General features: G+C 38.3%; 1 protein-coding gene across 10 annotated transcripts in view; it reads right to left on the reverse strand.

Annotated features, from left to right (window-relative positions):
- LOC145242661 (protocadherin gamma-C4-like) overlaps positions 1-14,418 on the reverse strand; it is a 567,292-nt gene that overhangs the window by 361,854 nt on the left and 191,020 nt on the right. For all 10 annotated transcript variants that reach the window (XR_013862793.1, XR_013862788.1, XR_013862791.1 and 7 more), the window contains exon 2: positions 3,424-5,859. Coding sequence is in view for 4 of the 10 variants with exons in the window: in XM_080105788.1 (XP_079961914.1) it covers positions 3,424-5,838 (2,415 nt within the window). In the remaining 6 variants the exon portion in view is untranslated. The remainder of the gene's footprint in view (positions 1-3,423; positions 5,860-14,418) is intronic.

Here is a 14,418-nt window from a genome sequence, read left to right on the forward strand (position 1 = left end):
CGTTGCTGCCCAGGTACGTAACCTCATTGACTTCTTTCAGTGCTTTTCCATCTAGAGCATTGATCTCCCCTCTCTGCATTAAAAGTCATTAACTTTGTCTTATTAGCATTCACGCAAAGATCAATATCATTTGCAGAGATTTCTAACGCACATAACAGTGTTTTACGCATCAGCATTGTTATTCGCGAACAGAGCAATATCGTCTGCATAATCTGCATCAGTTATGTGTGCTAATGGAGCGGTGATGGAGTCTGTCCTTGTCTACTGTGCTACAACCTGGACACTCACCAAAAGATTGAAAATAAAGCTAGATGGATCGTACACCTGCAAGCTACGAACCGTATTAAATATATCTTGGTAAGATCATCCCCACGTAGCAGCAACTTTATGGCAACCTACCTGCCATATGAGGGAGCGACGTTTACGATGTGCCAGTCACTGCCAGAAGAGAAAGCAAGAACTGGTGAGAAATGTATCGTTGTGGACTCAACGGCACAAGCGCACGAGCATAGGACGACCTAGATCCATGTATATCCAACAAACTGCACACGACACCAACTGGGATCCTGAAGATATGAGACAGCTGATGGAAGTCAGGGAAAATTGGAGAGAGGTTGGGGGGGGGTTACATTGATCTGGTCAAGGAGCCCGACCAGATAAATAAATTACGGTTATCAAAGGCTAATCGACAAAGATAAACATGAATATGTAAGACAATGGAATGAATAATTTCAAACAGAAAATAATTACATGTCAGCGATATGCATCGTTTGTAGTGAAATAATCCTGTTTTTAAGTCAGGGTTATCTTCCTTGATTGTGTTTTAACACAAGAAAACATTAATGGCACACGATTCCGTATCTTTATTCCCCACGTGTTGGGAAATATAACAACATGACCCGACCATGGATTCTGGACTGGTTGGATGTTGTCCAGACCTGTTCTACTATTAAGCATATCTTTTAAACCCTAACAGTTTTATCCGTTAAGTCGCAGGCAATCGTCAAAGAACCAAATAACTTCATTTGTACTATTCTCTGAGCGGAAACAACCTCGTGCACGTTCTGTCATTGAAGTATTGTAATTCCTCTTTAGATTACGGTTTTACTGGTTATTTTATTTCGTATTTTACATGTTTTTAGCCACCCTACAAAACTGTAAATAAACTATCAATGTTATTGTCAACCAATTGTTTCTCTATTATTTCTCTTTCTGAAACACGTGTGTATGATCAAAAAATGGTAAACATGAACAACAGCTACTACTTGGCCTTTTGGTCAAGATCAAAGTGTAGTATCTGTCCTTCAGATGCTGCAAGCTATGACTAGCTATGACTAGCAAAGACCAGATGTGGGGCCAACCCTACATGCCTGACCATTAACCAGCTCCCATTTCCCACCTCTCGGGAGCTGGTCCCCTTTTTCCCTTCCCCCTCCCTTCACTTCTCACATTAAAAATTGGCCTTGTGCCTAATTTGCTCGGTGGGGGAGCAAATAAATACCATCTGACCTTCAGATGCTGCAAGCTATGACTAGCAAAGACCAGATGTGGGGGCAACCCCACATGCCTGACCATTAACCGGCTCCCATTTCCCACCTCTTGGGAGCTGGTCCCCTTTTTCCCTTCCCTCTCCCTTCACTCCTCACATTAAAAAATCGGCCTTGTGCCTAATTTGCTCGGTGGGGGAGCAAATAAATACCATCTGTTCTTCAGATGCTGCACTTCCGTTTCTTGTTCTCTTTCGGCGGAGGAGAAATCCTTCACGACTGAGACAATTTTTATTTTTGTACTTTTTCTCTACGTTAAAAAAAAACGACCCTGGTGTCTAACTCTGTCCCGTGGGGAGGCATAGTAAATAGGTACTACGTATTTATCATCTTAAGTGTTACTTTCACGGCGTAATCTCCTACCTTCTATGCAAGGGCCTATGGCATAACGGATAAAGTACTTGGTAAAATCGTGCTAGAAAACTGCTCACACCTGAGAATATCCTGTACTTCTACAAAGCCGCCATTCGCCCATCTATCGTGCATTGTTGCTACGTCTGGTGCATCTACCACCAGTCTTTCCCTTTTGGCTAAGATCCCAAAAGGGTCTCCAATCTAATAGGTCCCACTTTCTGCCCCATCACCGCAATGTTCTATCTCTGTGCTTGTTTTACAAGTATTTTAATGAAATGTGCTCTGATAAACTCGTTGCACGGGTGCTCCCTCGACGTATATATCTTCGACAAACCTGCTAAGCAACAAAATCACACCCCTTCACTGTTGAGATCCCTAAATATAATAAATCTTTCTACGCTAATAGTTTCTTCTGTAGAACAGGTAGACTTTGGAATTCCCTTCCTGCTACCTACTTCCCAAACTGTACTGATATGCAGAAGCTCAAATTCAACGTAAACCAACACCTTAATCTTTTTTAGGCATGGTAGTAGCTTCTTGCGTCGAATATGTCTTGTTTGAGGTGAAGGTGAGTAAAAGAGGAAACATCGTTTGTAAAATTACACTCTTCTGGTTGAAAGTTCAATCCTTGTAGCGAGCGACACTCACAATGCTGTTGTGAATTACTTATATTTTTATTCAGTCATGGCTCACGGAACGAGAGCATGGTACTCCCGTAGATTAAATAAAGGGGTTCGGTTGAAATTCAGCGCATATTCCAGAGTTCGATGGAAAGATTCCTGAGTTCAGCAGAAAAGATTCCCGAGATCGACAATATCCACCTGAATATGGTCGAAGGTTACATCGACCGCAGCATTGTAAAATTAGCGATCGAGATGAGAACAGTAGTCCGAAGAATCCAAACAATAACCAATCCTCATCTAACGAAATTAAAAAGCGTAATCGATTTCCTGATTGTCATGGTTTATCAGGTTCAAAGATTTTAGAATCACCACTGGTAGAATATTTGGCTTATCCAACTTTATATACAAGCACGTGGTTGGGACATTTATCCTCTACACACGTGGTAGCTATTGTCCATACGTATTATTGTTGATAATGCACACGTGTGTCAGAAAGAGAAACAACAGAGAAACGACCGGTTAACCACATTTGCAGTTTATAAATAATACGTAAAACCAGGAAATAGATGTTAAAAAAAATTTAAATCAGAATGCATTACTCCAGCTTCATTAATTCCATAAAAAATAGTACGTAAATAATTAATATGAACTCAGTAAGACTGAAAGAAAGAGGAACAAATGTGAAATGAAGCACGGATACATGAATAGATAAATATACATAGCAAACAAAATGTATTGACTTAATGTGAAAATAAAATTTATTTGTAAAATGCAGACAATCACGTGATGTGCTCCCATTTGTTTCCAGCAAGCAAGCAAATCAATTTCGTACAAAAAAAAGATTTCGGCTACGGCTCGTAATAGTATGAGTCGGAACACGGCGTGTCGTTTCGTCTCACCTGATATATGCCATCTGTAGGTTTTTGTCCCTTACTCAAGTCCTCCTCATGGCACGGTCCCCGAGTCGATCTTCCGGTCAATGTCCGGCTCAAGTCTGGCTCAGGTGAAAGGGCATCCGGCCAAAATGCCGACTGCTGGGATGGGCACGTGTAGTGTCCAGATTCGCTGGCGCATTTGCAAGCATTATCTACGTCTCTGTTGGGAGCGTGCCTCCGACTGTTACAGCGGAGAATGCAAACGGACATTCCTGCCGTGATCGCGACGGACAGGGTCACGGCCACTAGGACAATGACAATCATCAGGACAAGATGGATACTTTCATCGGATTTTACATGGACAGAGTTTATCCTTTCGAGAGTCTTATTGCTGACCGTCAGCGTTATGATCATGTCGACATTTGCTGACAAAACTGGTGACCCGCTGTCCTTCACGACGAATCGAAGTTCGTACGAGCCAGCATCCTGTTGGTTTACCACTCGTGTAAATGACAGCAAGCCGGTGTAATGGTTGACGGTGAAAAGCTGTTTGTCGTTACCCGAGACAATTTCGTATTTGAGAAAGGCGTTCTCGCGACTGTCGCTGTCGGATGCCTTCAAGACTGTAATGTTATTCGTGTAATGCGGGTAGTAAAGCACGCTCATAGTATAAGGATTGACATTTGGGAATGTAAAATGCGGGGCGTTGTCATTCTTATCCCTGACCTTCACCTTTATGTCTGCCGTATTGTTTAGCGAAGGATTGCCGTTGTCCTTTACAAAAACTTGAAAATTATAAATATCTTGAAATTCATGATCCAGTGAGATAACAGTGGTAATCGATCCGTTACTTAGTATTTGAAAAGGTAAGAAATTTGTGTTCTTGGCCAGCAACGAGTAGGTTAGTTTCCCGCCGGCACCAAGATCCGGGTCAGTTGCATTAATAGTGCCTATCTGGTATTTAGAGCTTTCATTTTCATAGATCCAGAATTTGTATACGTCTTTTAGAAACTGTGGTCGCACATCGTTGACATCGATGACACGAATCGAAAAAGATGTGTCACTGTGGAGCGGCGGAGATCCGTAATCCTGACAGCGGATTGTGATGTCATAGTGCTCTTCCGTTTCTCTGTCCAGCGAGTCTGTAACAGTTATTTTGTACTCTTTCGTTCCAAGGCTTTGCAGTTCAAATTTATTGTGCCGAAGATTACAATTGACCTGTCCGTTCTCGCCAATATCTGGATCGGTGACCATTACATATGCAATAAAACTGCCCACCTCGACATCCTCAGATATAGAAGCAGTGTTTCCCGAAGACCGAACGAAAAAGTTTACGTTAATGGTGGGAGCAATATTCTGCTGGTTAACCACATTGACTAGGACCATTGCAATGGAACTAAGTGAAGGGCTGCCTCCGTCGGTTGCTTTTGTGTACAGCTCATAGATTAAGTTTTGTCCCTGAGGGAATGTCTTTGTCATGAAAATTTCACCAGTATCTTCCTCGATCTGGAAGTAAGATTTTGCATTGTCAGAAGTTTTGGGACTAAAGTGGTACGAGATCTGTCCGTTTTTGCCAGAATCAGAATCTCTCGCAGACAAGATGGCGATCGGGGTTTCTTCGTCGTGTTTATACCTTATGGAAACATTGTAGACATTCTGAGAAAACACTGGGGCATTATCATTAACGTCTATGACGGATATGCGGACATCCAATATGTTCTGTTTTGGCGGGGTGCCGCCATCTTTAGCAATTACCTGGATCATGTAAGAATCTTTCGTTTCCCGGTCGAGTCGTTCTTCCAGGATCATACTCAAGTCCGATGTTCCATCCACACTTTTCGATATCGACAATGCAAATGGATCGTCCATGTTTTTTTTCATTTGGTAGATAATCTCTGAATTTTGTTTGCCAACATCTTTGTCGACGGCATTAGGGATCGATACCTTAGCCCCGATACCGACATCTTCTAAAAATTCGATGTCTATAATTTTTTCTGGAAATTCTGGCTGGTGATCGTTGACATCTTCTATTATCACCTTTACTTTAATAATTCGCATAAAGGACTTTGCTCGACTGACGACAACCTTGATGATTTCGAAGCACTCCTTATTTGGCCGGCAGAGAGCTTCGGCATCAAGCGTCTGTGTTGTAAATATTTTGCCAGTTTCTCTTGCAACACGGAATAACTGGACACTTCCCGGGTCAGTATGTGGGATGCGATCAAACTTGAGGAGATTATGATCTTTACTAGGGACACTGTCCATTAAACGCGAATCGACGGCAATGTCGCCGACGTAAGAGTCTGGACTTTTACCTTCCGGCACGTAGTAAGTGAGATCGCCGCAAAGACAGAATTTAAACAAAGATATCAGCACAATCGTTCGTACCAACATGTTTAGCTGGGCCATTGGCAACGTGTGTACTCCAAATCCATTCATCAGATTGTGTTGATATAGAATCTGAAATGAGATAGAAAAAATGTTACTTCAAATGCAAATTTTAATAAGAGTAAACTAGAGTAAAAAAAAAAAATGAATAATTAAACATTATATATATCCTGATAATAACTTTAAGAATGAAGATGCCAGTAACAAGTTTAGCATCGAAATTTCATTCCAAACGTATAATAACTATATTTCTATTCTTTTTTCATTGAAACCCCCCTTCATAAAAAAAGCAACTTGTTAGAAATTATAATTTTAGATATGTCAAAAAATGAATACCTAATATATAAAAGGCTATCCGTCGGTCGGTCGGTCGGTCTGTCTGTCTGTCTATCACCATTTTTAAAAACTGTATCTCTTCCGAAACGAAAATTCGCAGAGTGGCGCTCGAAGGATTGGATTTTTATGGGCCGTTCTTTTATGGGTCTTTAGCCGGTTAAAGTTGTTTTTAAGGGTTCAAAGAGGGGGTCAAAATTGAAAAAAAGAAATCGTTATACATTTTTTACATTCATCTTAGTTTATTTTTAATCAATTCATATGCGTGTCACATTAGTACAGTGGTAACGTCACCAGCTTTGAATTATACTGTTTTGCTTTCGGTTTCGATTCTAGCTGATAACACCTAAATATCTACAACAATATATATATATACAACTCTACAACAATATATACGAAATCTGGGCAAACTAAAATGCCATATTTAAGCGTATTTTACGACTGAGCAAAGCCGGGCGCCCCACCGCTAGTATATATGTATACTATTTGTGTAAACAAATCGAGCTTAGGTATTTCGGAAGATGTCAAAACATCGTTAATTCACGACTCACACAGCAGCCGACGATTAGCGTAATGGTTAGGTGCCTCGACTGTCGTACAGGCGGTCGGGTTTCGATCCTGGCTTGAGGTAGTTGCTTATCTAGCCGCACTGATAAGCTGCGAAACAGTGCAGTATGTGGATGACTATATATATATTGACCAGGACTGTATATATATATATATATATATATATATATATATATATATATATATATATATATACCTACATTATATATATATATATACCTACATTATATATATATATATATATATATACCTACATTATATATACATATATATATATATATATATATATATAGTTTATTATTTCAAGTATATACACATATAACATAAGATGGCATAATAAATATAGATTTGCAATATCTATTTCAAGAGTGCTCAATATAAAAGTACAGCTTAGTAGTAGTATAAAAAATATATTACAACGTTGGTATTTCTATGGAATCCTTACAAAACCTCCAATTCTTAATATTAATATCCTTTCAAAAGTTCTGACTTCGACTCCTTTCAAAAGCTCAGACTCTGAAACCCTGTCAGCGTGTACATTGTCTTCATACCAAATCTCATAAAAAAATACCGTTAATTATTTAGGTAAACACCAACGTTTTAATATATTGCCGACTGACACAATTTGCTGAGCATCAAATTAAAATTCGGTGGAGCGTGATTGCAATAATGGATGCCGATTACAATGGCGCTGAGTTTCGACATTAAATAACGAAAAAGAGGGTAAAAGAAACAGAAGAGGACAGAAAAGGAAATCGCAAGTGAATTGCAGAGCTGCCAAAGATAAAATTATAAACTCATTTTTCTGATCCAAAAATCGCAATGTTTATTCTAATAAAGATCCTGAAAAATCTTTCGGGGAGGAAAAAAAAAACAAAAAAACCCCAAAACACGGCATTAAATTAAAACTTCATTTGGAATATTTTCCAATAAACAGGATGCTGATATTAAATTAAAATAATCCAATAACGTTCAATTTATGACGATGAGCAAAAAATTTAATTTCGTTCATGCAAGTATTTGACTCGGGAATTCTTCGAAAATCATTATTGTTAACACACACACACGCGCGCGCGCACGCGCACACACACACACACACACACACACGTATATATGGTGAGTGTCACTTCTTGACAGAAGAAAAGCATCTTTCCTTTGCTTTATTGTTAGTTATTTATCCATTTCCTAGTATTTTTCATATATATATACACATATACATATATACATGTGGAGATGTGATCAAGATGCAGTTTTTATCTTCTGTGGAAACGAAGGTGGCTCTTCAGACTATCTCTGCTCTTACACAGTTTGCTGCAGAGACCACACATGCTGAGATTGAGGGACGCCAACCAGTACTGCTTTACTGTGGACATTCATATGACGCTTTAGACCTCTACTTGACTTGCAGACCATAAAACAAATAGAACATCAGTGTTCCACAGTGTTTTCTCCATCAAAGAAAGACTGATTTCCATGTGATCGCTTGCGACCAGCTAGACCAGCTCCAGATAAAGTCAGTTTTTTCATATACATACATACATACATACATACATACATACATACATGATGATGATTGCAACTTCTTGTCAGACGAGTGCCACTCCCTCAGACATTTAAAATCCATGAGCCCAAATGTCTGAGGGAGTATCTATACAAATATGATGTTACAGAGTCTTAGCTTTGTACGACAGCTGAGTCTCTCTCTCGGTTCAAAATGTTGAGATCCAGCAACAAGCAAGAGCAAGATAGCCAGCAACAAATTAAACTGCAGACCAGCTTAATGCGGGCACTGGTCTTCCGCTTTATGGTTTTTTAAATCAGAGATTTGCTTCTCCTAGAAAGGTTGCCTTCACCACGGCTTACGGGAACCCTCTCTACCCCAATACACATATACACACACACAAATATACACGGTGCTAGTTGGCCGTTGACCCAGAAAAAGAGTTCATTCGCCCTTTGGAAGGTCTTGTTTTTAATCCTTCAGGGAGACATACAGATACAGATGATTGCAACGTCTTGTTAGACGAGTGCCACTCTCTCAGACATTTAAAATCCATGAGCCCAAATGCCTGAGGGAGTATCTATACAAATATGATGTTACAGAGTCTTAGCTTTGTACGACAGCTGAGTCTCTCTCTCGGTTCAAAATGTTGAAATCCAGCAACAAGCAAGAGCAAGATAGCCAGCAACAAATTAAACTGCAGACCAGCTTAATGCGGGTACTGGTCTTCCGCTTTATGGTTTTTTAAATCAGAGATTTCCTTTTCCTAGAAAGGCTGCCTTCACCACGGCTTACGGGAACCCTCTCTACCCCAATACACATATATACACACACACAAATATACATGGTGCTAGTTGGCCGTTGACCCAGAAAAAGACTTCATTCGCCCTTTGGAAGGTCTTCTTTTTAATCCTTCAGGGAGACTAGCCGCCCTCCTCACCAAACAAGTCTGGTGGGGGAACCAGTTTAGTCGCCGGTGACCCGACCATGAGGCAGGTAGTACTGGGTTACATGGTACCAGTAGCACATGACATGACCTGACACAAAAAAGGGAGACATACATACATACATACATACATACATACATAATGATGATTGCTGCATCTTTCCAAATGATCGCCGTCACATTGAGTTCTCCCAATCTTGTCGTCCATGCCATAACAGTACATAGGACTCGAGCAAAGCCGGGCTGAACTGCTAGTATATATTAAAATGTTAAAGCTTAGGGCATTCCGTGTATTTTCTTGAAGCAAATGTTTGCCAAACTCGAAATAATCTGTTGGGAAAAGACTTGTAAATCTCATAAATATTGCAATTTTAATTTTGAAAATTGTTCTTTTTTTAATACAAATTTTAATAATGAAAATTGTGTTCAGTTACAAAATATTTTTTGAAACTTGTTCATAAGATATAACAATAACAATAACATCTCTATATAAATAAAATGAATTCATTTTTCCCCTCCGACTTTGACCTTATTAGGATTAAAAATCAAGACATTACATGGAAATGTAACGCGTACAAACTGTAGCACATTATCTGAGGTTTGCTATATGCCTATTACCTCTACAGTTCCTCGACAATGGTACATTCCTATATTTTTCCCGGTGAGAGTTCACTGCCAAAATCGCTTAGCTTCAATGGAAGTTGCAACATCTTTTCTCTCTATTAGAGTCCTCCTTTTCCCTCTCCCCATTTATACCACAACGGATGCGTTCACAAGGAACAGTACGAGGAAACACACCGGTTTGGAATCGTACAAGGTTACTTATGCCGTTTTTTTTTTTAAATCTTTTTCCCTGATTTATGCTTTCTGTTTTGTTACATAATAAAATAGAAATTTAAAATAATTTTAAAAAAAACGAGAAAACGCGATTACTCCTATTGTTTTTTTTTTTTTGCTTTTTTTTTCGTTCATGTAGGACGCAATCTGCGAGACTAACCGGATTTGACTTCCAGTTTTAACGACTCTAACCGTGAAATCTAACTATGACCTTTATTTATTAGTACTTACAACTCAACCTTTATTTATGCACAAAGATTACAACGCTACGATATCGTGAATTCACGTGCATTACATTTAAATTAAAATTAAAACAATTAAATTCATTTAGAATTCGAGAAAACAAAAGCATTCATTTAGAATTCGAGTGTGATGTGACTACTGAAACTAAACCAAAACAAACTTCACTGCGGAATTGATATTTGACCTAATTTTAGTTAATTCATCACTTTTTTTTGGGGGGGGGGCGCTTTCGCCTCAATGATTCTAGTTCGAGCCCCCCCCCATCAGCATTTTTGGGATTTTTCAAACACACGGGCATCGCCGGACCGTGTTCTTTTTACACGATTTTCTAAAATAGTTTTTACATTGTTTCTTTTTATAATATTTAAATAGGGTTATGACTTCGCTTTGTTTTCATTTTACCACCCCCAAACCAAACACGCCTCTAAAAACCAGGGCAACGCCGGGTACCCCCCGCTAGTTAATAATAAAAGCAGACTCGGAATTCAGATATCACGTTGTCTAAAGGTCGTGTGTGATCGCATGAGACCGTGGCCAAAATATATCTATATCTACATCTATAGCTGTCTGTCTGTCTATCTATCTATTAGGTTGGTGCAAAAATAATATCGTTTTTTGACGTTTAACTTCATGTTAAAAAACGACATTAGTTTTTGCATCATCCTAATATATATATATATATATATATATATATATATATATATAATCGATTATTTAATTTTTTAACTTTCACGTTTTTATTCTATTTATTTCTATTGAAAATGCCTTTTAGTTTAAAAAATTATTATTTATTTATTTTTATATATTTTCAAATTCTGACAATTAGTGTTACATTTTTAACTACTGTTTATCATCTGATGATAAGACGATGATAAGGGCTAATATTGGTGGCGTATGCCATTCCCAAAGCCCTTTAAATAAATAGAGCTTATCAATAAAATAGATGAATAATGAAGTCCCCACAAGAAAAAAAAAACAACGATAAAAACATAAGATAAGGAAGTAATGATGATGAGGGTATAATATTAATTCAAATCAAAGCAAACACTTAGGCCAATAAATAACCGCCAAGTTAAAATAATACCAATACCTCCCCGCTGTTACAGCTTGACCACATAGGATCGTACTACACCCCTATACCTGCTCATATTCACAAAGTATACACCTAACTTTCTTCTGGAGCGTAAACCACACCCAAATATCTTATAAAAACAAATGTAATCTTGACTCTTGTTTCAATATCACCCCTTTTTTGGTCTGATGTAGTGGTCTCCTTGAGTTGGGATTCTACTGAAACATGTGTGCACATATGTAACCAATCATGTTTGCATAATAAACAGACTATATATATATATATATATATATATATATATATATATATATATATATATATATACCCACAAGCAAGCTCAGTTGACAAAATATGTATAAATATTCATAAAGAAACAGAAATAATTAACTTTTGTTTATCGTCGCAGTATTATTAGAAAATGTGTGCATATGTCATAATACATCGATATCTATCTCTAAGGTATGTAAGTGCGTGTGTGCATGCGTGCGCGCACGCCCGTATAATCTATGGCTCTTTGGCTTGCCTTTCAGTTCTACACAGACAGAGGAGGAGATTAAGAGCAAAAGAAATAAATAGAAAAAAAAAGGAAAAAGGGGGAAAAAAGAAAGCCTGGCAGAGATCAACAAAACTGATAAACTAATTGTTAATAATGATGTCAGAAACATCTATTAAGCCAACATTAGGGGTTTTCATTCGAGCCAATCTCTCCCCACCCCCTTTTTTCCTTTTTTTTTTATCCCTTAATATTCTGTTCTCTTCATCATTCACTTTGATTACTTCTTTTTTTTTTTTTTAACTCTCGTTATCAAACCAATACTCCCAACGACAAAAAGGAGCCAATCGATCTCTCCCTAACAGCAACTCTTTTTTTTCCTAATGTGTTATCCATTTTCCTTTTCCCTTTCAATAGTGGCCGCCCATTTTTTTTATCCTTTTGCAAATTATCAGAACAGCCAGGATTTACCATTATCCAAAAATATGTCATTCCTTATTCGTTGAACCAGCACTGACATGAATCAAACGATATTTCCATTTTTTTTTTTTTTGCGTGTGTATTCGTCCATTATGATTGTGTACTTTCTAAGTTCGTCTGTTTTATAACACACCAACAACTTTGCGTTCATATTACATTTTGTCAGTGATTGATTCTATATGTATACAAATAACTGAACACAAGTCACTGATTTACATATAGCTGTAAGGGAAATTGTGGACGTTTTACCTTTAGGGTCACTTTTTGCAAACTATGGGACTTGATCTTTGATTTGTTTAATTATGCAATGCAGAAAGCAATTGAAGCTGGATAAATATAGAGTGCTCCTACCCCAAAAATAAATATAGGGTGCTCCCTTCACCCCAAATAAAAATAGGGTGCTCCCATCTCCAAAATACTTACTACTCATGAACTCGTTAAGAAAATCCACAATCTTTTCTGCAACCAACAATATTTGGTAAAAAATAAACTCCAGTTCATGGCTGACTTATCCACCAAGTTTCAGCACTGATGTCCAACAGCCTTTGTTTTATCACTGTTCAATGATTAGCATACCTGGAAATAAGGCGCTGTAACCAATTATTAGTAACTTTGACACACTTATCTATTGGCATGGCCCTGGTTGTAGCTCTGATGTGCTTTTTAGTTCAGGAATAGTCTAAATATATTTGTTTTTGTATGTTTCAGATGAGAACTTATAATTACTATTATTTAGATTAATGGGACAATTGTTCTCACCTAGAGTGTTATTTCACAACGTTTTCGCCGATGTAATCTTCAACCTTCTTCAGGTGTCTCTAGACAAACTCGGGAATCTTTTTGTCGAACCTTTTATTCTGCATGGAATTTCGAATGGAACACTTTACTTAATCCACGGGGGTAGAGTGCTGTTGTCTGTCAGCCATAACCAGGTAGAAGTCCTAAGTAATTCACGGTTTTTATTCTGAGTGTTGCCTGCGATGAGTATCGTCCATGGCTGACGGAACAAGAACATGCTAGCCTCGGAGATTAAATAAAGAGTTCTGTTTGAAATTCCATGCAGATTCCCAAGTTCGACAGAAAGATTCCCGAGTTTGACAAGAGACATCTGAAAAAGGTCAGAGGTTACATTTTCCAAAACGTTCTGAAAATATACTCAAGATGAGAATGCATGCATGCAGTGGGTCTACTGTTTTTAACAGCGTCGGCGACCATGGCTCTCCAAATTGTAGAGCCATGGTAATATCAGGAAGATAAATAAAGACGGTAGTTTCCTGTTGCTTTCTGTCTTGATTCAGAGGTGCATCTCCCCCCTCCCCGTGAGTTACACGCGCCCTCAGATACTAACCTGGAAATTTCTACGATTCGGCGCGGTACATACAGCACCTAGCTTTCCAAAGTTGTCACCCACCTGGTACTGACCTGGAAATTTCTACGATTCGGCGCGGTACATACAGCGCCTAGCTTTCCGAAGTTGTCACCCACCTGGTACTGACCAGGCTTATCACTGCTTAACTTCAGTGATCTGGTGAGAACCGGTGTGTCAGTGTGATTATGCCATATAAAATAAGAATAGTTGTCCCAATAATCTAAATTAGTCTAAAGATTGTTTTGGTGAGTCTTATCTTTGAGATGACTCAATGACTCAACCAATAAAATATTTATGCTTTACTGATGTGTAAATCTCATTCAGGATTTCATCTCTTTCTGATGAGACAATCACCAAAGTGTCCTCTTATTTCATTGAACTGTGATAAATCGAACATTGTTGGATATTTATTCCTGACATTTGAATAAAAATAAATGCTAAGAATAGTTTAAACTTTAACGCTCACTTTTTTTTCTTCATAAGCAAAATGATCTCTTAGCTAAATCAAATTGTAACAGAGCACGAATGAGAAAATGGGAAAATATCAGCAGGAGTTGTAGAATAGCTGGTTTGCAAAGATATTAGCAGCAGTAGCCGTAAAGCCACATATGCAAATTAGTAAGTATGCAAGAGCTTCTGTGACAAAAAAATGAAAAAAAAAGGCAGCACGTGGTCGGAGAGAAGCAAAGTTTGCACGATAGAAGATGGTAAAGTCGCTAATGCCAGCATGAGGTCGAGAAAGAGTAGAAAAGTGTACACTTGGCAAGATGGACGTGTGGCCCCGTGATGG

Source organism: Euprymna scolopes, chromosome 21, assembly GCF_053919585.1.
Source record: "Euprymna scolopes isolate OS-2025 chromosome 21, ASM5391958v1, whole genome shotgun sequence".
NCBI lineage: Eukaryota > Metazoa > Mollusca > Cephalopoda > Sepiida > Sepiolidae > Euprymna > Euprymna scolopes.